This window comes from Lacerta agilis, chromosome 3, assembly GCF_009819535.1.
Source record: "Lacerta agilis isolate rLacAgi1 chromosome 3, rLacAgi1.pri, whole genome shotgun sequence".
NCBI lineage: Eukaryota > Metazoa > Chordata > Lepidosauria > Squamata > Lacertidae > Lacerta > Lacerta agilis.
Window position 1 is genome coordinate 6,746,495 of NC_046314.1, and position 21,203 is coordinate 6,767,697.

Below are 21,203 nucleotides of genomic sequence, written 5' to 3' on the forward strand. Positions count from 1 at the left end.
AAATGATAATATTTGCTTCCGCATGACTTCTCTTACCCCAGCCTCTCACTTTCCGGATAGCCTGGTGTCTCCTGTATTCTATCACAGGGGTCAGCAACCTTTTCCAGCTGTGGGCCGGTCCACCATCCCTCAGACCATGTGGTGAGCCGGACTATATTTGTAGGTGGGGGGGGGGGAATGAATGAATTCCTATGCCCCACAAATAACCCAGAGATGCATTTTAAATAAAAGGACACATTCTACTCATGTAAAAACACGCTGATTCCCAGACCGTCCGTGGGCCGGATTGAGAAGGTGATTGGGCCGCATCCGGCCCATGGGCCTTAGGTTGCCTACCCCTATCATATCCAAGCAGAGAGCTCACATCTGCTCTCCAATACACAAGCTTGTCATCTCACAGGAAAGGGAGGCAAATCTTGACAATTCTGGCAGTAGTCGATACCAGGAAAGTCCACCTCCCAACTTTCCAGAAAGTGTTAAGCACCCTTTTTCAAAGTATGCACCCTTGTTGTGAATGGCTACATAAGAGCTCCCTGCCAGTCAGAGCCCACCTGGGTCAAGGGCAATCATTTCCTCATCCCCTTGATTCCCCATCGTGCAACCAACTTTAGAAACTACCAATACTAGAGGTGACCACTGAAGGCAATTTGCTATATTTGTGTGTGTGTGTGTGTGTGTGTGTGTGTGTGTGTGTTGTCAGTTCAATACTGATGCAATGTTGAATTTTTGTTTAGCTCATGTGTTCTTGTTTGTTTCTTCCCTAGTCCATTCTCTATACTCCTTTTAAATAAACTGCTTAATTGGATTTCTGAACTGTATTAGTTTCTGGGCCTAGGGTATGTTAATATCATCAAGGATCACCTTCTCATCCTAAGAAGAGAAAGGCAAATAAAAGAAAGGTAGATGAACAACATGTGGACACTATGATCCTCTGATGTGGTCTTTGCCTTAAATGCCCTGTTGCTTCAAATAGCAGGATCCCTCCCCCCCCCTTAACATTTGCTTCATGGCCAATGCTCTTGTCTCTTATTACTACAATGATATATGGAACTGAAGTGCTGAGAAACTAAATTGTGCAGGACAGACAAAATTAATATATTTGTCATGAAGTCGAAAGGGTGTCACCTTGTGTGTTTCACATTTAAATGGAAAGGCAGAATGTAAGTGTTTTAATAAATCAAGAGTAAATAAAAGCTGTGTAGAATGAAGATAGCCTGAGCATCCAAGGAGGTTATTGCATTCCTATTATCCCAGCATCTTAGTCAAATGCCATTTTCAAAAGTTAGCCAAGAGAAATGCCACAAGAACAGTATTCTTTAATCCCATAAATACCCATAAAAAGACAAATCAAACACTGGCAAGTTGCATATTATCACAGTAAACGATAAACCTAGTGCTGGCCTGCCAGAAGGCGGCAGACAGGCATGGCTTGGCTGCAACTGTCTTGTTAGCCAAATGGGCAAGCCTACTTAGGTCTCATGAACCAGAGGTACTACACTGCTGCCTTACCAGACACAACAACTCACAAAGATATGCCCTGGAAAAAGACAAGGATGGTATTCAAGTGATAACAGATGCCAAGACATCCTTTGTGCTGCAAGCAGTGCAGCCTTTACAGAATTCAGGAAAAGACTTGCGGATCCATCTGCCGCTGTCCCTCCCTTCCAAAAGTACTAGCAAGTCCTCCCGTTTTCTCACTGCCTCCTGTCCTCAAGCCCCCTCCTCACTAAAAGGTGACTTCTGCAAGTGCCCCCCCCCCAACTTGGCCAGCTCCAGTGGCTGAGAAGAGTCAACTGTACTGTTAACTGCATTCCCAAGAGGAGGGGTTTGCACGCATTCAAGCAAGCACTAGCTGAAGTCCAGGCCACCAAGCAAATAGGAACCAGTTTAGGAATACCTGCTGCTCAAAGATTATCTCTCACGTTTTAAACACATTTTATTTTCTCATTATAAAGGAAAACATTTATCTGTGCACCTGCTATTGAAACAAATCTGAAATGAGGAAGCCTGGACAATACTTTACTGCTTACAGCATATAATAAAACATAAAGCCGTCTTCCCGATTTTATTTATGTATTGCATATAATCTCCCAGAGAAACTTTGCAAAACAGGACAGGAATGCATGTTTGTAGAGATACGGAAGTTATAAAAAGGGAAGTCCTTTCTTTTCCCACAGCCTAAATGAAAGTGAACTATGTAAATCATAGGACACCAACCATATGCTGTTTCCCACAGCAATGTGGTATTTTCCTCTGGGAATAAAACATTTCCCTTAAAACTATCATTTATAGCTCTTATCAGCAAAAGAGCAATAGAGTCATCAGGTCCAATACTGTGTGTGTGTGTGTGTGTGTGTGTGTGTGTAGAGTCAAGGTCAACAAGTGCTTGCATTTTTGTTTATCTTTAGCTGCAATTGCTACTGACATTCAATTGGGTAATAAACATAAAGACTGTCAAATGCTCTCAGCAAACAGGTGATCCAAAAGCTATCACAGAGAAAGAAGCTGCTGCCGAGTAATCAAACAATTCTGTTGCAACTATTATGATTTAAACACATTCATTTATGGGAGAAATCACCTGTCAAATCTGAATGAATATTATCAAACCATTCCCACCACTGGGATAATGGAGGTGAGAAAAGACAAGTTGTGCCTGTTCTCAGGTTTCTGGCCAACAAACCCAACCTATAATTACTTTGTAAAATAAAAAATAAAAAATCCTCCCACACACACAAAAGAGGAAATGGGAGTACACCCAGTTTCTAGGTTTGGGGGACACTTCAAATTGGAGAATTAGTGGCAAATCATAGGGTGTTTTTTTCTTTTTCTCTTTTACTAATGGGGGATGGAAGAAACAGATAATTACAACCCTGTACAACCATAGTATGTATAACAATTATTAATTGTTATTCCAAAATTGCACTTATTTGTTTATTACATTTTATCTCACCATTCTTTCAATGAGACATAAAAGGTTCTCCTGCTCTCCATTTTATCCTCAGCTGGGCTGAGGGACAGTGACTAGAATCATAGAGTTGGAAGAGACCACAAGGGCCATCCAGTCCAACCCCCTGCCAAGCAGGAAGCACCATCAAAGCATTCCTGACAGATGGCTGTCAAGCCTCTGCTTAAAGACCTCCAAAGAAGGAGACTCCACCACACTCCTTGGTAGCAAATTCAACTGTCGAACAGCTCTTACTGTCAGGAAGTTCTTCCTAATGTTTAGGTGGAATCTTCTTTCTCGTAGTTTGAATCCATTGCTCCCTGTCCGCTTCTCTGGAGCAGCAGAAAACAACCTTTCTCCCTCCTCTATATGACATCCTTTTATATATTTGAACATGGCTATCCTATCACCCCTTAACCTTCTCTTCTCCAGGCTAAACACACCCAGCTCCCTAAGCCGTTTCTCATAAGACATCGTTTCCAGGCCTTTGACCGTTTTGGTTGCTTAGTAAACCTTGTGGCTCAAAGAGGACTTGAATATGGGTTTCACCCAGCACGAGCCCAGTACTCTCTGACCACTAAAACACACTGCCTCTCTCGATAATTTTAATCACTTTAGCACAAGTTTTTTCAAAAATAAACTTTGATCAAAACGGCATGTCAAAAAGCTGACTACAAATGAGGGTTAAAGATTTATGTTGCAATCTGCTATCAGTTACTCAACTGTCCTACTGACTTCAGTGGGATTTATGCTTGAGTGGCTGGGTACAGGATTACAGCCTGAATAATAAAACTGCATGTTAAAATGAAAGTTAGCATCAAATTATGAGGAGTACGGTAGGCTATATATTCTCCTTCAGTGAAAAGCAAGTTTTCTAAGGATATGTCTGGGCCCTGAGTTTTAATTTCCTTCTAACTGGGAAAGTCTCTGATTACTCTACTTATGGTACACAAGCCTCTGATGTCCTCTTCTTCCAAATGCTTTGGGGGGTTTTAAGTACTAGAAATACATCCTGGTCCCACACAAGCCAGAAGCAGTGGCCCAATGAAATTCAAGGCAGTTTTTAAGCTAGATAACCACATAGTTTTCCAGCACCCTGGGGAAATTAGGGTCAAATAAGACATGATGTGGCAGATACAGGTTTCTTTTCCTCATCTGTGCCCCATTCAAATATAAAGCTTGGTGGGGAGTAGAGTAGTAATGCATGAGCAGTAAAATAGATACACTGGAATGAATGTTCCTAGCATTCCCAATCTACATGCAGTCTAGGTTCAAATCACTTTTTCCAATTCCTGGTTCACTTCCGTTTTGGAGTCAGGAAGAGAGAAGTATGTCCAGAACAACAGACTGCAAGCAAGCAGATCTCAGCAACACACACCTTCCTTATATGTGAATGAGACCTGAACACTGACCCCATACCTTGGTTTGGCCTGTGGTTAACCAGCTGATATTTCTGTCTACACATCCCACATCAGCAGTGGATTCCAGCTAGTTCAGTTAGTTTTGCTACTTATTCAAATTGTGATTGCATACAAGAGGAAATGTGGCAATTCTTTTAATTAGAATTCTTGCTTTCTAACTGGCCAAAAGCCATTGATGTAAAACTGTGCAAAATAGAAAAAATAACATGTTTTTTAACATCGCAGTAGATGTTGGCAAACTGGAGACATTAAACAAAAAACAGTTTGAACCAGTTTTTGAAAGGCCTTTATAATTGGAGACACACACACTGTTCAGTAGACATGGGAAATCCACCAGAAAAGGACATAGCTGTCAACTTTTCCCTTTTCTTGCGAGGAATCCTATTTGGAATAAAGAAAAACCACTGCACTTACCTTTTACCTACACAACAACTCTGCGAAATGGTGAAGCTGAGAGGTTAGTGACTGACCCGAAGTAACCAACCCAGTGAGCTCCATCTCTATCTAGGGTTATTAACCCAATTTCAGTGCTAGTCCTACACTCTGATTCAGAGAGCAGGTTATATCTAAGCTCTTTAGGCGCACATAATCCTGAAAACATTCCTTCCACAAAGCAACACCAAAACTTCTATTTCTGGTCTAAGCAAAAGTGGAAGGCCATTTGTCTTAATTCAAAAGCTTTTCTGGGAGTTTGTGCTATGTAGATATGAAACAGAGTCCAAGGGCCATTCTTATGAAACTCTAATATCAACATCAGAACATGTGGCCTTTTGCCCTTGCTTCACATTATCCAATTTCTTAAGGCCACGAACCACAGTACTCTGTTATGCGCTGCAGTCTAAGCTTTCCTCTCTTGATTGGAGTTTCTCTACCAAAGCAGCTATTTTTACAACCTAGCCAATCCTTGTCTCCATAAGAATGGGTCTTACTGTTCCTCTCCTTCTTTGCAACAGCAAGGGCACCTACTGCTTATCCTTATCTAGTGATGTGGCAGAAGAAAGCATGCAAATCTTCTATCAGCAGAAAAACCTTGGAATACATGATCAAAGATGTACTGTATAACATAAAATGCTTCAACAATACTGGACTAATCTTACAAAATTATCAACAGTACCATTTGTACCATTGCCAATGCAGACAACAAATTAAGGACCAACTTACTCTTGCTAGTAAGGCATGGCTGGGACCAACCAAATGCCCTAATCTGGTGATAGGATTTTGACGATTTTCTCCAGTGAGCTGTTCGTCTAATTACCCGTAATAATTGGGTTCAGGACCGAACACAACTAAATATTTTGCTGCACTGAAGCTAGCTTCCATGTGATGTTTTTCCCCACTCCAGGACCTTACAACAATTTGCAACCTGCTGCTAAACTAATTTCCTTAAATAAATATTTAATTGATTTCAACTACATGCACATTGTTGAGATTTTTTAACTTTTGAGCAAATGATCTTTGAATGTGACTCCAATCAAGAGAGGAATTACATAAGAACTCAGGTAATGAGATTCCTGCATTGCAGGGGGTTGGACCGGATGGCCTTCAGGGTCCCTTCCCACTCTACAATTCTATGCATGTAACCACCATGGAAATGAAGCCCATTGCCCATGCCCCTCTCCCAGCTTTTTCTTCAGTCATGAAGACTCTACCTCAATTTGTATTTAATTCTCTACTCAGGGTGAGGCTTTCTAATCTTGGTAAAACTGTGTAATGGTTTTGGAGTCTATAAGGATGGACCTGAAAAACAAGTTATTAGCTACATTTAGGAATCTAGATTGGACATAAAAGGGCAGTGGGAGAAAGGGGAGGCTAATTAGTTTACAGCTATACTGCCCACAACTGAAGAGAAAGGAACAAAGCTAGCAAGTGTTTAGTGTTGCTGTACAGATTTTGAAAAGTGAAAGAGTCATTTTGGAACTGTAGAAAATCATTTCAATTTTGGGTCTGAATAATAATCATATACATGTACAAACAATTCTAATTCTTGCTGTTATGCTAAACATACAAAAATGAAGATAATATTTACACAATACAGTGCAAGACATGCAATTACACAGAGAAATGTAACTGCTGATGAACGTAATGTACATTAAGGTAAATGTGATTAAGAACATAATCTTCAACTGCTCTATTACTACACACATTCCTAAAACATTTTGGGGGGGGAAGGGGGATAATGCTTGGGTAAATAAAACACGAGAATACAGGTAAGATTATAAATCACCTCAAACTTTTCAAACTTTTGTCGAAAAGTACTCCAGCACGCATGTCAAGAAACTGCTCTATCAGCTATAAGGTAATTTAAAGCAAAATAGTAGCTGGATATTTAGAAGCAAGTGCAGTTTTAGAGACAGTACTCAAATCTATTAATATATTTAAAACATAAAATAAAGCTCTCAGATGCAGCTGAAGACATACAATATATAAATAATCCGAAAACAGAACAACCCACTGCTGACTGATGCTCTGTCTATTTCAATTGAGGGTCACATCTAGCCAAGCCAGTCGTATGATAATGGCATCAGTAAAGGTCAATCAAAGACAAGCTGAAGCTTCCACTCTCTGGCTGACCTTCGGAGCTTGTGACAAATTGCTATCAGTCAATGTCAACTAATGACAGAAGCTCTTTGGCTAATCAATTGTTCTAAAAATGATCAAGAAAACTACTCACAGGACAGCTCATTTTCACATCAATGCCTATGAAGTATGAAAAGCTCATTTTTTGAGTTTTTAATAAGCTCATAAGTAAAGCAGTTACTTGGTAACAGGGGTCACCTTACTGAAAAGACAGTACCTTTGTCTGCCTTTTACATATCTTTTTATTACCATATTATAGTAAAAATATGCCATGCTATTACGGTGCCAGAGGGCTACATAATAAAGTAGGTAACACTCCATACATTTTGAAATAAATACTTCTATTTTCTAAGGACCTCTGTTTGGATGTAAGTATTTGGTTATATTTTTCCAAGTGTTCCCAAGCAATAATTTCATCAAATAAATAGTATGCCTGATTATTATGCAGATGGACTTCACTAGGTGACCTCCAGAATTAAGTGATTCGTGCAGGTGCTGAAACTATTGTAGCTCTGGTTTTTATTTTTAAAATGCACTTATTTGCATTAATTACAATTATTGCGGAAATGTAAATTCAAACTTGAACAGGATGCAAAAGAAAATCACATAGGAACAGACACTACTTCAAAACTACCCTTTATGTATGATCCGCCTTGCTATGGAATATTCCCTAACAGCAAGACTAAGCACAGCTTACAGTATAGTAAAGAAATCCTTCCCACACTATTCTTGGAAACACTCAAATGCCATCATTTTCAGCCATCTCTTAAAAAGGATCACCCTTTTAATTTCCATTTACACATTAAATATTGCCAGAACAACAATGATGCTTCCATGTAGTCTAAGGACTTGAGAACTGTATCCACAACTATGTCTTGCTTTTCTCTAGTCTCTGAAGAGTGTTAAATACATTTTAGGGCATCACACTACAAAAGTCTCTTGAGAAATAGCACAGTGTGAACAAATACACATCATTCAAACTACTTGGATCTACAAAGCATCATTTTGGGGGAGAAAGAGAGGGGAACATGTGCTGAAATGCAAGTTTTAAAATCTTAATATTTCAGTCTGAAGCAAACATCTGCATTATTATTATTTTTTTGGGGGGGGGGTCTTTATAGATTAGCCAAACAAAAAGAAACCTGTTATGTTCTTTAGGGAAAACTGCAAAATGACCGCCGTTTCAGATTACATCTTAAAAAACTGAACTGCTACGGTAGTTTCTCAAATTAAAATATCTTCTGTGGCCTCAACCACTCTCAAGTTGTCCATAGGAAAGAAATAAAGGAGGGAGGGCAACACTTAAGCTGAGCCATAATTGGAAGTATGTGAAAAATGAAGTGTCAGTTCGGTCAATAAAGGGTAAAGGTCAAGGGGAACTGCAGCCCAAACTCTGTGCGAAATCTGCTCATTAAGACATCCAATCAGAGAGCTCCTTCCTACCTATCCCATTAGTCATCAGACATCTGACTGCTTCCAATGGCTGGGTCTGTGCTGTTATTACTTTTCTTCTTCATGTAAAAAGGCGAGCTGGTGTATAAATCGTTGCTCAGTCATCTGGAACATAATGTGGCCCTTCCCCCGCTCCTTCATCCAGCTCTGCCAGCCAGCTTTGCAGCCTCGAAACAACTGCCTTGAGATTCTCTTCAATAATAAATGGAATTGCCTTTTGCCAATAGGTTGCCTGAACTCTTCTACAAAAGGCAGGGAAACATTGCAAGTATTGATACTGTTTCCACGAGAAGAAAACCTCACTTCCTACCTTAAAAGGACAACTTTTCTTTTGTCTGAAACACAATCACAGGACAATTAAAACCGGGCCTTGGACACACAAAGTCTGGGCTCAGGGTTTTGTTTTGTTTAAAAAATAATAATTCCATTTTCAAATAAAGCCATGATAGAGTTAAATGAAATCTACTGATTTCAACAGGAGTAATGTAAGACATGGCATGCTCTGGTCCATGGGGTCACGAAGAATCAGACACCACTAAACAACTAAACAACAACAACAACAACAAATTTAAGACATTAATTAGCACACACTCACTCTCTCTGTCTTTCTCACAAAGTCCTGCTGAAATCGTACCTTTGCTCAAAAAGTAGGGAGCAGGAAACAAAGAAGTGGGGACTCCTAAAAAGTTTTCCAAGAGAAGCAGATCCCCCCCCTTCTATCCTTCCTTTCCACAGGCACACACACACTTCCTGCCCATGACAAAAGCTCTGAGGTAGCTGTTCAAGTCATTCTGTTGGAGCCAGGGAGCAAGCACCCAACTTGGGAAGAGAGATGGTAGCTGGAACTTGGACCCACAGAGCTTGCTTCGGTGACCTCCACTGAAGCTGACGCTTTGCTTCAAAAGCACACTGCTCACCTCACATTCTTGCTCCCCGGGCTCAAGCAGACTGGCTAGCTATCCATTCTCTGTACTGGCTTTGAGGATGGGTGTGAGAGAGCCAGTGTGGTGTAGTGGTTAAGAGCGGTAGACTCGTAATCTGGGGAACCGGGTTCGCGTCTCCACTCCTCCACATGCAGCTGCTGGGTGACCTTGGGCTAGTCACACTTCTCTGAAGTCTCTCAGCCCCACTCACCTCACAGAGTGTTTGTTGTGGGGGAGGAAGGGAAAAGGAGAATGTTAACCGCTTTGAGACTCCTTCGGGTAGTGAAAAGTGGGATATCAAATCCAAACAAACTCTGGGTGGAAGGGCAGCTGTTTGAGCTCTCTGCCCCTTGCTTTGGCCCTGAAGTCGTGGCAAGTGGGTTGCCTTGGGCCGGGGGTCTGCAACCTGCGGCTCCGGAGCCGCATGCGGCTCTTTTACACCTTTGCCGCGGCTCCGGGGCGGATACGCCTGTCCACTTCTCCAGCTGGCCAGCGGCAGCGGCCGCCCTCCAGCTGGCCGGTGGCCCGCCCTCCGGAGGCTGAGGGTGCTGCTGCTGTGCTGCTCTGCTCATGCGTCGTGCCTCGTTTCTGCCAGCGCAGGCGCAGCAGCAGACAGCAGCAGTTTCCCTCCAGAGGTGTGGCTGCTGCTGCTGGTGTGGAGCTGCTGCTGGCTGCTGCATCGAGGCGACGACGAGGTAGGCAGCTGTGGGCTGGGCCAGGGGCGGCGGGTGGTGGGCAAGGGAGAGGGGGGAAGCCCTCCTTTTAAAAATGGTTGAGGAAGCTGCGCCTGTTTCCCTGTCGCTGCCTCCTTCACTCCTGGTTCCGCTCGCAGCCTCAGACCGCGCTCTCGTGGGTGCGCGTCTCTCTCCGCCCCGGAGCAAGGCCGGGACTCGCCCTTGCCCGGGACCCGCGTCTCAGGAGCCAATGGGTGCATGTGTCGCAAGGGGGCTTGGAGGCTCCTAGGAGCCCGAGCACGCACAGATGTGGCTGCTTAAAAAGGCTGCATGGAGGAAAAGGCAGTTGTGTGTTCTTCCTCAGCAGCGTCGAGCGGAGCCGCCGCCGGACCTCACCAGGCAAGGTTAGTCACGTCGCCCCCGCCTTCCAGGGCGCAAAGCTGGGCTGGCTGGGCAGAAACCACCGTCGAGCTCTCTGCCTGCCGTGGGCGGGGGGCTTTGCAACCCCCCAACGAGTCCCTTGGGGTGGGGGACTGGGACTGGGGAGGGGGAGTCCTCTGCCGCTGCTTCCTCAGGTATGTTGCTTAGGCTGCCGGGCGGAGCGCGGGAGCGCAAGTTGGCCGCCTGCTCGCGCCCTCCGGCTGTGGCCTCTCCAAAGTGGCCTCTCCAAACGCGCGGCGCAAAGAGCGGCGCCTTGGCTTTGCCCCGGTTTGGTTGGGCAGCCTGTGGCTGGAGGAGATCCGGGGGATTCCTCCTCGGCGGCTGAAAGAGGGGCTTGTTCTCCTGCGGTTTCTTTTCTCCCAGTTCTAGGTCACTCAACCCACAATAGCACTTCTTTAGTCTCCTTGCCGCACGCGCTCTGGCAACTTTTCAGGCTCCGGCTTGCGTAAAAACTGGGAAAGCTTTCTCTCGCTTCCTTCCCCCCTCCCCCTCTCATTTCCTTCCCCCCTCCCCCTCCGATGCTGCTCTCCAACCACCTACCTGCTTGTCACAAGTTTTGACCCCCCCCACTCCTTGGAAGGGTTTCATTATTGGAGCTGAGCTTGTCCCCCTGCTGAGGTAAATGACTTATTGCTCTGCTTCGACCGGGGTGGGTGGGTGGGTGGGCTGGTAAAGAAAACCAAACCTGAGTAACTTATGCAGAGGCAGAATTTACTAGGTGGGGGAGAAGCCCCTGTCGTGACTTCCAGGTGTTTGGAAGCACGGACAGCCCACCAAAAAGAAAACTTGTGAAAATGCTTCCTTCGTGAGGGCAAGGAGTAATAGGGGTGGAGATGGGCCGAAAGTCCAAAGGAAATGATTTCTTGAAGGGGGAGGATGTACTACGGGAGGCAGAATAAAGGGCTGGTTCTCACAGAGACATGGGTAGGAGAATGACGCCCCAAAAGGTTGCAGTTTTTCCTCTGTCTTGAGTGTGTGTTAGGGGAGCCTTGACAAAGCACTTGTTGGCGTGGAAGAGAGGAGTCCTAACTTGGATCTGTGTTCATGTGCAAAATCTATCGCCATTGTCATTAAGGGGGCAGGGAACTCCCCTAAAAAGGTTTGAACACTATGAACTACTACAGCCACCTGTATGCAAGTCAGCACAAACATCACAGGCTTCTCTGGTGCAATTCTGTGCTTTATTTAGCAAGAGAGGAGGTTGGAAGAGGTGAGCATAGGCTCTGGTCTGGAATATTAAGGGTAAAAGACACTAAGATTATTGTAAAAACCAGCAGTCTTCAATTAGACATGGGACAAACATTTAACACAAGTGTGCAGTTGAGGACTCATTTTTAAAAACAACAACAAATCAAATATTTGTATGCTGTTGCAACCCACCTTGGATCAGGCTGTGACCTGGTAGTGGTCCCCAGGTTGGATAAAAATGAATGATTTTAAAAATATATATCAAAAAATGGTTTTTTTTAAAATTTAAATCAGATTTTTTTAATTTAAATCGGATTTTTTAAATTTAAATCGGATTTTTAAAAATAAAATGCATTGTTATATTTGTTTTAAATGTCGCAGTGGTTTTGCGGCTCCCAGTTTCTTTTTTTCCCTTCAGAAACGGGTCCAAGTGGCTCTTTTTGTCTTAAAGGTTGCAGACCCCTGCCTTGGGCTTAAGCACTGGCGCCCTCACAACTTAAGCCAGAAGATGAACACAGCTTGTCTAGTTTATTCTCTGAGCCCAATACATACCGGTAAGCCCCTCCACAGGTTTGGAAGGGAAAGAGTTTAAATCAGCTCCCGCTGCCCCTGGAGCCCTTGAGACAGAAACTTAAGGGTCCTTTGAGGAAATGTTCTGCTCAGAAGATGTATGCTTGTGGCCAAGTAAATCCCAGCCCCCCTCCACAGCCCATGCAGTTTCAGAAGAGGACCTTGGGGAGCTGCAGTGAGTGGAGAGATGGGGAAGTCCTGTTGTGTGAGTTCCACACAGACTACTCTGGATCCAAGCATATTATTACATATTACTTTTTTATTACAAATTACTTTTTCATAATTAAAAAACCACCCATTTTATTGGATGTTAGGTTTGCAAAATGCCACACATTGTGCATGAAAGTAACCACTGTAACTCATGCAAGAAGGAAAAGCTTTCTTGCTACACAGAGGCTGGGCAAGTAATGAAATTCCCGCCCCATACAAAAAAAGACCAGGGAGAATACCGCAGTTCACTCCATGGTTGCCATGGCTGCTTTATTCCCCTCCCATCAAGTTTACTTTCCTATATACACAAGGTCTACCTCGGTCTCCATGAACACACAGCTAGCCTAGACCTGCTTTTAATTATTTTGTCTTCTTAATTATAAACACAGAGGTGGAAGCACAGCACAACACTGTGATGTAGAGTTACAGCATGGGCTCCCTGAATGAGCTCTGTACTGTGATAATTCACAGTTACTAGAAAAATACTATGAAAAGAATTGCTTATGGGGACCATGGCTATGTGTACACACTTCCATTTACTCTGCATCCAGTGCGCTCTCACAATCAGTGTGGGAAGTGGTCTACACACAACATGAGCCACCATTCATCTCTATCCTGCATCTACCCTGTCATTTCTTATAAAATGCTGTGTTTTTCTCCAAACTAGCTTTGATCTAAATTGAGAAAAAGAACAACCTGGCTGCATTTCAAGCCAGCAATTGTGTACACAGCCTATTTTAGTAAAGGCGTTATTCCTATTTAATGCTAAAAGGCTTCTTTATAAGCCTTCTGCCAAGATAGACCTCTACTAAGTCATTAAAGCTTACTCTTTACAACAGGCTTCCTCAACCTCGTCCCTTGATATGTTTTTGGTCTCCCATGATCCCTAGCTAGCAGGACCAGTGGTCAGGGATGATGGGAATTGTAGTCTTAAAACATCTGGAGGGCCGAGGTTGAGGAAGCCTGCTTTACAACATACACCTTGCCATAGAAGGCATTGCCATAACTGATCTATCAGGAGTATTCACAGCAGGAAAGAGGTGAACTTATATATATATATATATATATATATGTCTGCTTATATAATTAAGGGGTTCTATGAACATTGAGGAATTTGGGATCAACAACTGGCCTATGCAACTGGCAAAGCTCCACAAATATCCTCAAAGTCTTCCAGATTCCAACAAGGATTTTGCCTTTTTTGCTCCAAAACAGTCAATGGAGCGCATGAATTGGAAAAGAAGAAAAAAATGGGCTGCCATCAGGATAAATTGGTGAGAAGGAGCTACACTTGCTCTGGCAACACTGCCAAAATCTCAGGGATAGACAAGGTCTACCTCATGGTATCTTTTCCCTTTCATCATAAAAAGCAATTAATGGTGTGCACTTTTAGTGAATAGTGGACAGAGACTCCAGTCAGGACAACTGTTGGTGGGAGAACCAGTGCTATTTTTCTATAAAAAGATAGACAGAGAGGGGGAGAGAGTCAAGCCAGAAAGCACCATAAACACCTCCCTTGTTCTCTTATAACGGCAATGATGCCCACCTGAGAGGTGCCAGAACTGAGTTCCAATGAGTTCCAGCTAAAAGAAGCCCTGGGGAGAACCACACTTGCCCCTACCTCCGTATCCCTCTACCCTGATCCAGACTCTTGCTTTTGGATGGTCAGTTTTCCTGACTACAGCCCTGTTATCATCAGAAACAGTTCAGAATGGAATTCAGCACTTGCTCAGAACTTCGTGAGAAAATCCAGATCAGCTCTGAAGAAGCAAAACCAGTAGTGGATTTTGTCTAGGGGAAATTAAAACAATCTCAACTTGTTACCTTGCTCAAGATTACCATACAAGATTTTACGTGTGTGTGACATACATATTCCAGTTAACTGGAACGGAAATGTCAAACCACAAATTTTCAAAAGTACCCAAATGGGTAATCTAAGACCTCAATTTACCCCACTAGATGGATTTGGATGCAGCAGAAGTGTGCCATCTCTCAGCTCTGCCATCAGGGGCCCTTCACCGTTGTGGAAGTCCGTGCTGCTCTCCCAAAAGTGTGTGCGGAAGCAAATGGGGTGTTTCTGGAGATGGGGTTGAGCTGGACCAGCCAAGGATCTGCTGGATCCTCAGCCAGCCCAGCTACTGGTGATGGGCCTGATCCAGACCTCTCTGCCATGCCATCCTGGAACTGGTGCAGCAAAAAACTGAGCCAAGAATTGGGATTACTTCATTAGGAGTCACAGTGTCTCCATGGAAATGCACAATGCGCTGGGGCATTCCCTAGCATAAATCCCATTAAAGTGAATGGGTGCTACACAGCTGCAGAAACACGCAGGAAAATTTCCAGGTGGATCACTTCCTTCTTTGGATACCCTGCAACAGTTCTCTGAGAACAGACTTATTCCCAAAGCAACCCACATTCTCATCTCCATCCCCACCTGCCAAAAAAAAAACCACAGTCATCTCCAGCAGCCATCTTTGGATTTTATGTCGATTAGAGAAATGGGGAAGGTTTAGCCTTGTGTTCCTATTCATGATGAGCCTGTTGTTTTACAGCCATGTATGTAAAAAAAAAATACCCACAAAAAATTAGTGGAAATACCTCAGAAGTGTCAGCACACCTTAACGCACTGTGAATTGCAACACACATATGAAGAAATACTTGAAAGAGAAAAGGCCCCTTAAATTTATGTTGCATATCATTTTCCAGTAAAAGTCAAAGGTCAGAAGGTTGCCAGTTTCTGCTTCAGCTCTTCAAGAGTTTACCATACCAGGCCCCATTTTTACTAGGCTTTACTTGTGGTGAGGTCAGCAACTTTTATTTAAACAATAAAGTGGTTTGAATGCTTAAAAGTCCATATGAAGATGTTAGTCACAATTTAAGCCTGAATCCTTACATGTGGACACACACACAAAAATAGAATGCTACTTTAGTTTAAAAAGTAATCTAGTTAAATGTAGGATTTTGCAATTCTAATGAGTCCTATTAAACCTCCCCCCTTCCCTTTTTTGAACACACAATTCCTTTGTTGTCCAACAGCACTTGAATGAAACGGGATCATAAAACTACATTTTAAAAGTTTATACCTATTGTAGGTTCAGAGTCTACTTCAATAAAAGAATTCTCTTTATATTCAGATTAAGGGTCCTTTTAAAATTTTAATTGCATTTAATTAACATGAAATTTGTTGCAGTTGGTCTTTGCTAATGTAAAAAAATTTTTAAGGGTTTTTCACACATTGTCTTTTTTTAAAAAGACAGTACTGATTGATGTCACACATCCTATACAAACACACAAAGCAAGAAAACTAAGCCCCTGCTCTTTCTCCATCAGTGAATTAATTGTGGGTTTAAAAAAACTGTAAATGAATTTGGCATTCTGGCAAATTGGCAGAATATGGGAAGTACGGGCTGCAGATATACAAGTATAACTGGAACAAGTGTAGTTTAATATTTTTTGTGCACTATACCTCAATTAAGTTCACTAAAATACTCAAATATAGCTCTGTCCCTTCTCCTACAGCCACCTCTGTCGCCTATCAATTTGTTCTCTAGTTAGACCAAGATCAACAAGTGGTGGATCACCCTCTCAGCTAAGCTGGGTCACTTAGGGCTACACTGCAAAACATGATTTTTGTTTAGGGGTCTGTCCATCTGTCCCATCCCCGTGCCCCCCATACACAATTGGAAATGTTGGCACAAAGTGCGGGAATAGGAGAAAACAGGCATAGAAAAATGGGCATACATGGTTAATTTTTTTTTAACGTGGATTCCATGCTGCACAAATGACATAAAAAGGGGTCCAGGAGCTAAAAAGGCTGAAGACTACTCTAGTTTGTGTTGCAGTTCCTAAAAGAAAACAATGCCAAAAGTTTGGCAGTATGTAACTTGAGCATGAACTACTGATGTGAATTGAGAACTAAGGCTGCAATTCTGTTCTGGCAAAGGGTCTTCTCAGTACGCCCTCCCATCAGATGGCAGGGAAATAAACAACTATCTGACTTTTAGAAGACATCTGAACGCAACCCTTTATATGTTTGATGTTATACTGTGTTTGATGCTTTAATTTGCTGGAAGCTGCCCAAAGTGGCTGAGGCAACCCAGTCAGATGGGCAGAATATAGGTAAAGGACCCCTGGACAGTTAATGCCAGACATAGACGACTATGGGGTGCGGTGCTCATCTCACTTCAGGCCAAGGGAGACGGCGTTTGTCCACAGACAGCTTTCCAGGTCATGTGGCCAGCAGGACTAAACTGCTTCTGGCGCAACCGTGACGGAAACCAGAGCCGTTTGTCTTCCCACCAAAAGCAGTACCTATTTATCTACTAGCACTGCGTGCTTTCAAACTGCTAGGTTGGCAGGAGATGGGACAGAGCAACTGGAGCTCACCCCGTCGCGTGTATTTGAACCACCGAACTTCCGATTGGCAAGCCCAAGAGGCTCATTGGTTTAGACCACAGCGTCACCCATGTGTAATAATTGTTGTGGTTATTGTTCTCACCAGGAAGAAAACCTCACTGAAGTCAACTGGACTTCTGATTAGACATGTATAGGACTGAACTGTAAGGCTGCTAACTTGCCTGACGGGAAGACGATAATGAAACACATCATGAAACAGCACTGTACGTATTGCTTAATGTAAGCACCGTTACATAGCCATAGAGGGCAATGCTGAAGTCGGGACTGTGTAGCTGCACTGGTGGAAGCACTAGATATGCTCTGCTCTGCTCCATTCCAGTACCAGGAAGGCAGCTCCACCTCACTATGCCAACTGCTACTCTCCTCAAGGCAATGAAAAGGCACATATTGACCATGTTCAGTTCCCTAGTTTGAAGATGATGCAGCTTAGGCCCAAACTGCCTTTGTTACCAAAACCACAAACTTTGATCATGGCCTTAAACCGTACTGTGGCCTTCTCTACTCTTAACGTCTGTAGGACTAGAAAGAACCACCACCCAGAAGCTCCACTAGATAGGCACCTGTTGCTCAAGGCCTGCTTGGATGGAAAATTAAGGGTGGTTGTTTATCCTTGCACACTGAAGAAAGACATGTTGTCAACATCAGGACCCCGCCTCAGTGTTCACTTTTTATATATATATATATATATATATATATATATATATATATATATATATAAAAATAATTTAATGCCAGCATATTGGAGCAATGATGCCCCGTAAATCAGCCAGGATTCAAAGTATGATTCCTACCTTGTTCGCTGCTGTTGTCACCACTGTGTGATGTGTGTCCCCCACTGGAGGGTCCCGGTGTACCTCCTGAACGTGTTGACGCTGTGTCATCGTGATCTCTGTTCCAGGAAGGCTGTTGGGTGAGAATTAAGGAAATGACTAAAAACAAAACAAGCAATATTCTGCACATTACACAGAGGAAGAAAACACAAATATTGCAAGTTTCTTTTTTTAATAATTTTCATTAAAGATTTCTTAGTTTACAAAGATATACGTGCATTGTCTCTTTTTTCAAGGTTGTGTTTTCTACAGAACAGGTGCATTTGTTGTGGGACATTAGTGTTGCATGCCATGTAAGGCTGGGAAGAAAAGAGGGGGGAAGAGGGGGGAGGGTGCATGGGGTGGGGTAGGATGGAATGGCATTGCTTCTATTTTTCTACTTAGTGTATGTGTGGGGTTTTGGGTCAGCGTCACTTGCGTGGGTTCTCTTTCTATTAGCTTGTTATATTTCCTTGGTAGTAAGGAGGTGGGATGTGACCTAGGGTAGGTTGTCTTTGGTTGGCTGTAGAGAGATCTGTTTATGAGGGTAGTTGCGGTCAAGTTAGCTATATTGGTTTGTATGCTGTTGGCGGATTCTTCTTGTATTGTTGGGCTATGTATGTGATAAAGGGGAACCATATCAGGGTGAAGACGTCTTCTTCTATTTGTTCCCATGTCAGTTTCAATTTATTAGTTAGTTTTTCTAGTAAGGCTGTTTCCCATACTATTTGGTACCATTGGTCCATGGTACCATTGGTCCATGTTTACTCCTGATAGGTCTCTCCAGTGTCTGGCTATGATAATTCTGGCTGCTGAGAGTAGGTGGGTTATGAGTTCTTTATAATGTTAGCAGGCAGTGTTGTCTTGGAAGATGTTGAGTAGGGCCACTTCTGGGGTGACTTCTAATACTTGTTTAGTTATTTTGCATATTTCATATTTGACTGATGTCCGGAAAAGTTGGATTTTGGGACATTCCCACCACATGTAGAGGTATGTGCCTGTGGAGGTGCATCCTCTCCAGCATTTTGGTGAGGCTCCTGGACATATCAGTGCTAGTTTCTGTGGTGTTAGGTACCAGCTGTATGTGAGTTTCAGGGTGAAGAAGAAGAGTTTGGATTTGATATCCCGCTTTATCAGTACCCTAAGGAGTCTCAAAGCGGCTAACAATCTCCTTTCCCTTCCTCCCCCACAACAAACACTCTGTGAGGTGAGTGAGGCTGAGAGACTTCAAAAAAGTGTGACTAGCCCAAGGTCACCCATCAGATGCATGTGGAGGAGTGCGGAAGCGAACCCAGTTCCCCAGATTACGAGTCCACCGCTCTTAACTACTACACCATACTGGCTCCCACACTCACACTGGGTGAGTTCTTTTCTTCTAACTGAGATGGATTTAAAGGGAGGTTTAGACCACATTCTAGTCCAAAATATTGCAAGTTTCTGAAGAAAGGCAACGAATATTTTTAAAACAGAAACAAACACCCTTTTAGGCTTGTGAATTTGTCTGTTCCCTGAACCCAAGCATGCTCCCTCTCTCTCTCTCTGTCTCTCGTGGCAATATATACTGTTATTTTAAACTAAAGCATGCTTTGCAACCCTAGAAAACAGCAAATTTCATAGGGCTGTGGGAAAAACTAATATTAGTTTTTACAGGACCCCCCCCCCAAAAAAAAACCACCCTAACAATCTGCTACTCTTAGGAAATGGGGAGTGGTCTACAACAGTGCAATTTACATAAGCCTCTAACTGCATACAAAAGACAAACATGGGAACGTTTAAATACATCACTCATAATTAGGCCTAAGATCCCTATTAGCCAAATCTGTCAGCTGTTTGCCACATGGTATATGGGCAAATGGACCCAGCATCAAGAAGAAAAGAAGGGGGGAATCAGAGCAACAATGGCTTCATGTGAACAGTGTACACTCAGCCCCATGCAGAGCACTCTTGTACTATTCAACAGAAAACAGATGTTGCTTCTTATCACTGGGTGCATTTGAAAGTAACATTCAGATAGGAAAAATTGGCTGTAAATTAAATTTTTAAGGAAAACAATCATGGCACAATCCTTCCATGTCTCCCTTTATCAACAGAAATGATTTTAATTAGCTTTTAGTAGTAAGCTTTTAAAAACATCTCAGTGACTCACTGGTCATCCTACCCAATTTGTGTGTGGTGTGTGTGTGTGCAAAATAATAGCACGTTCTTTACTGTTTTGCAGTATTGCCGACAGAGAATTAATACAGTATCAACTGAGACAAATCAAAACACATCATCTTAATAATGTTATTATTATTATTATTATTTTTAAAACACATTTGTATATACTTTCATTAGAAAAAATCAAAGTGGTTTACGATAATTAAAATACAATAAGAGCACATCGTAGATTAAAACAGGTCACCAGCTATTACCAAAAACGTTTTTCTTAATTGTCTGCATAAGCCTGGTGGCAAAGAAAATTATTCAGCAAAGGTCTGAAAATTAATATCAAAAGCGCCTGCTGATATGAATTAATGCACCATTAATTAAAGTGTTATATTTAAGAATATGCTAGATCTGATGAAGTCCAACAGAATCTTAAGAGTCAAACTAGATGTGACAAGGCATTCACTTGTGTTTATTTTCAAGGTCAGGGTATATATATTTAATACCATGATAGGTACCCAGGTAAGAATAATAGAATCATAGAGTTGGAAGAGACCACAAGAGCCATCCAGTCCAACCCCCTGCCAAGCAGGAAACACCATCAAAGCATTCCTGACAGAATCCTCTCCTGCTCTCTAAGTACTACAACACTGTGGCCATTTTTATCCCAGTCCAGCTCTGAAATCGAAAGTGAACAAGGTAAGGAGAAAAGTGCCTTGAGTTCAGCATGGGAAATAAGGTTGAGGGCACAACCCCCTTACCTTGTGATACACACACAGAGAGAGAGAGAGAGAGAGAGAGAGAGAGAGAGAGAGAGAGAGAGAGAGAGCGCTATTTTTCTAGCAAAAGAGGTGCGGGAGCTCACAGTGAACTTCTCCCTTGTTCACTTGAGAGTGGCAATGATGGCCCACCTGAGAGATGCCACTGCAGAGCTCCAGTGAACTGCAGCTGAAAAAAGCCCTATCTACACACACGAGAGAGAGAGAGAGAGAGAGAGAGAGAGAGAGAGAGAGAGAGAGAGAATTGTAGAGCTGGAAGGGACCCCCCAAGGGCCATTTAGTCTAACCCAGGCACAGGCAAACTCGGCTCTCCAGATGTTTTGGGACTACAACTCCCATAATCCCTAGCTAACAGGACCAGTGGTCAGGGATGATGGGAGTTGTAGTCCTAAAACATCTGGAGGGCCGAGTTTGCCTATGCCTGGTCTAACCCCCTGCAATGCAGGAATATGCAGGTGGCCTATATGGGGATCGTGTGTGTGTTATATATGCCAGTTAGCTGAGCTGGTTGGAGCACAGTGCTCAAAACACCAATGTCGCGGGTTCAATCCCCATATGGGTCACTTGCATATTCATGCATTGTAGGGAGTTGAACTAGACAGCTCTCAAGGTGCCTTCCAACTCTACAATTCTATACATGTGTTCCGTTTCCAC

At 43.0% G+C, this 21,203-nt stretch overlaps 1 protein-coding gene across 3 annotated transcripts in view; it reads right to left on the reverse strand.

Moving 5' to 3' along the window:
- The window catches only part of LOC117043239 (homeobox protein Meis1), a 156,959-nt gene that overhangs the window by 96,215 nt on the left and 39,541 nt on the right, over positions 1-21,203 (reverse strand). For all 3 annotated transcript variants that reach the window (XM_033142710.1, XM_033142712.1, XM_033142711.1), the window contains exon 7: positions 17,608-17,719. In XM_033142710.1, coding sequence (XP_032998601.1) covers positions 17,608-17,719 — 112 coding nt within the window. The remainder of the gene's footprint in view (positions 1-17,607; positions 17,720-21,203) is intronic.